Source organism: Rhinopithecus bieti, unplaced genomic scaffold (genome assembly GCF_001698545.2).
Source record: "Rhinopithecus bieti isolate Rb0 unplaced genomic scaffold, ASM169854v2 scaffold_38444, whole genome shotgun sequence".
In the NCBI taxonomy this organism is placed as follows: domain Eukaryota; kingdom Metazoa; phylum Chordata; class Mammalia; order Primates; family Cercopithecidae; genus Rhinopithecus; species Rhinopithecus bieti.
Genome location: NW_016891998.1, coordinates 1 through 539, shown reverse-complemented (window position 1 = coordinate 539; position 539 = coordinate 1). Strand labels below are relative to the sequence as shown.

The following is a 539-nucleotide window of genomic DNA, read 5'->3' as shown; positions in this document are numbered from 1 at the left end:
CCGGCGCGCCGAGCCATGCCCCGGGCTGCCGGCGGCGGCCATGGGGCGGCACGGCGGCGGCGGTGGCGACAGCGGCAAGATCGTGATCAACGTGGGCGGCGTGCGCCATGAGACGTACCGCTCGACGCTGCGCACCCTGCCAGGGACGCGGCTGGCCGGCCTGACGGAGCCCGAGGCGGCGGCACGCTTCGACTACGACCCGGGCGCCGACGAGTTCTTCTTTGACCGGCACCCGGGAGTCTTCGCGTACGTGCTCAACTACTACCGCACCGGCAAGCTGCACTGCCCGGCCGACGTGTGCGGGCCCCTGTTTGAGGAGGAGCTCGGCTTCTGGGGCATCGACGAGACCGACGTGGAGGCCTGCTGCTGGATGACCTACCGGCAGCACCGCGACGCGGAGGAGGCGCTCGACTCCTTCGAGGCGCCCGACCCAGCGGGCGCCGCCAACGCCGCCAACGCCGCGGGCGCCCACGACGGAGGCCTGGACGATGAGGCGGGCGCGGGCGGCGGGGGCCTGGACGGAGCGGGCGGCGAGCTCA

The 539-nt window shown here is 74.4% G+C and overlaps 1 protein-coding gene across 1 annotated transcript; it reads left to right on the top strand.

Annotated features, from left to right (window-relative positions):
- Positions 1-4: 4 nt before the first annotated feature.
- LOC108525920 (potassium voltage-gated channel subfamily C member 3) lies at positions 5-535 on the top strand (the record flags this gene model as incomplete). The annotated part of the gene is made up of 1 exon (XM_017866689.1): positions 5-535. A coding segment is annotated over one exon (531 nt), but the record flags the coding sequence as incomplete, so codon positions are not given.
- Between the last annotated feature and the right edge of the window lie 4 nt (positions 536-539).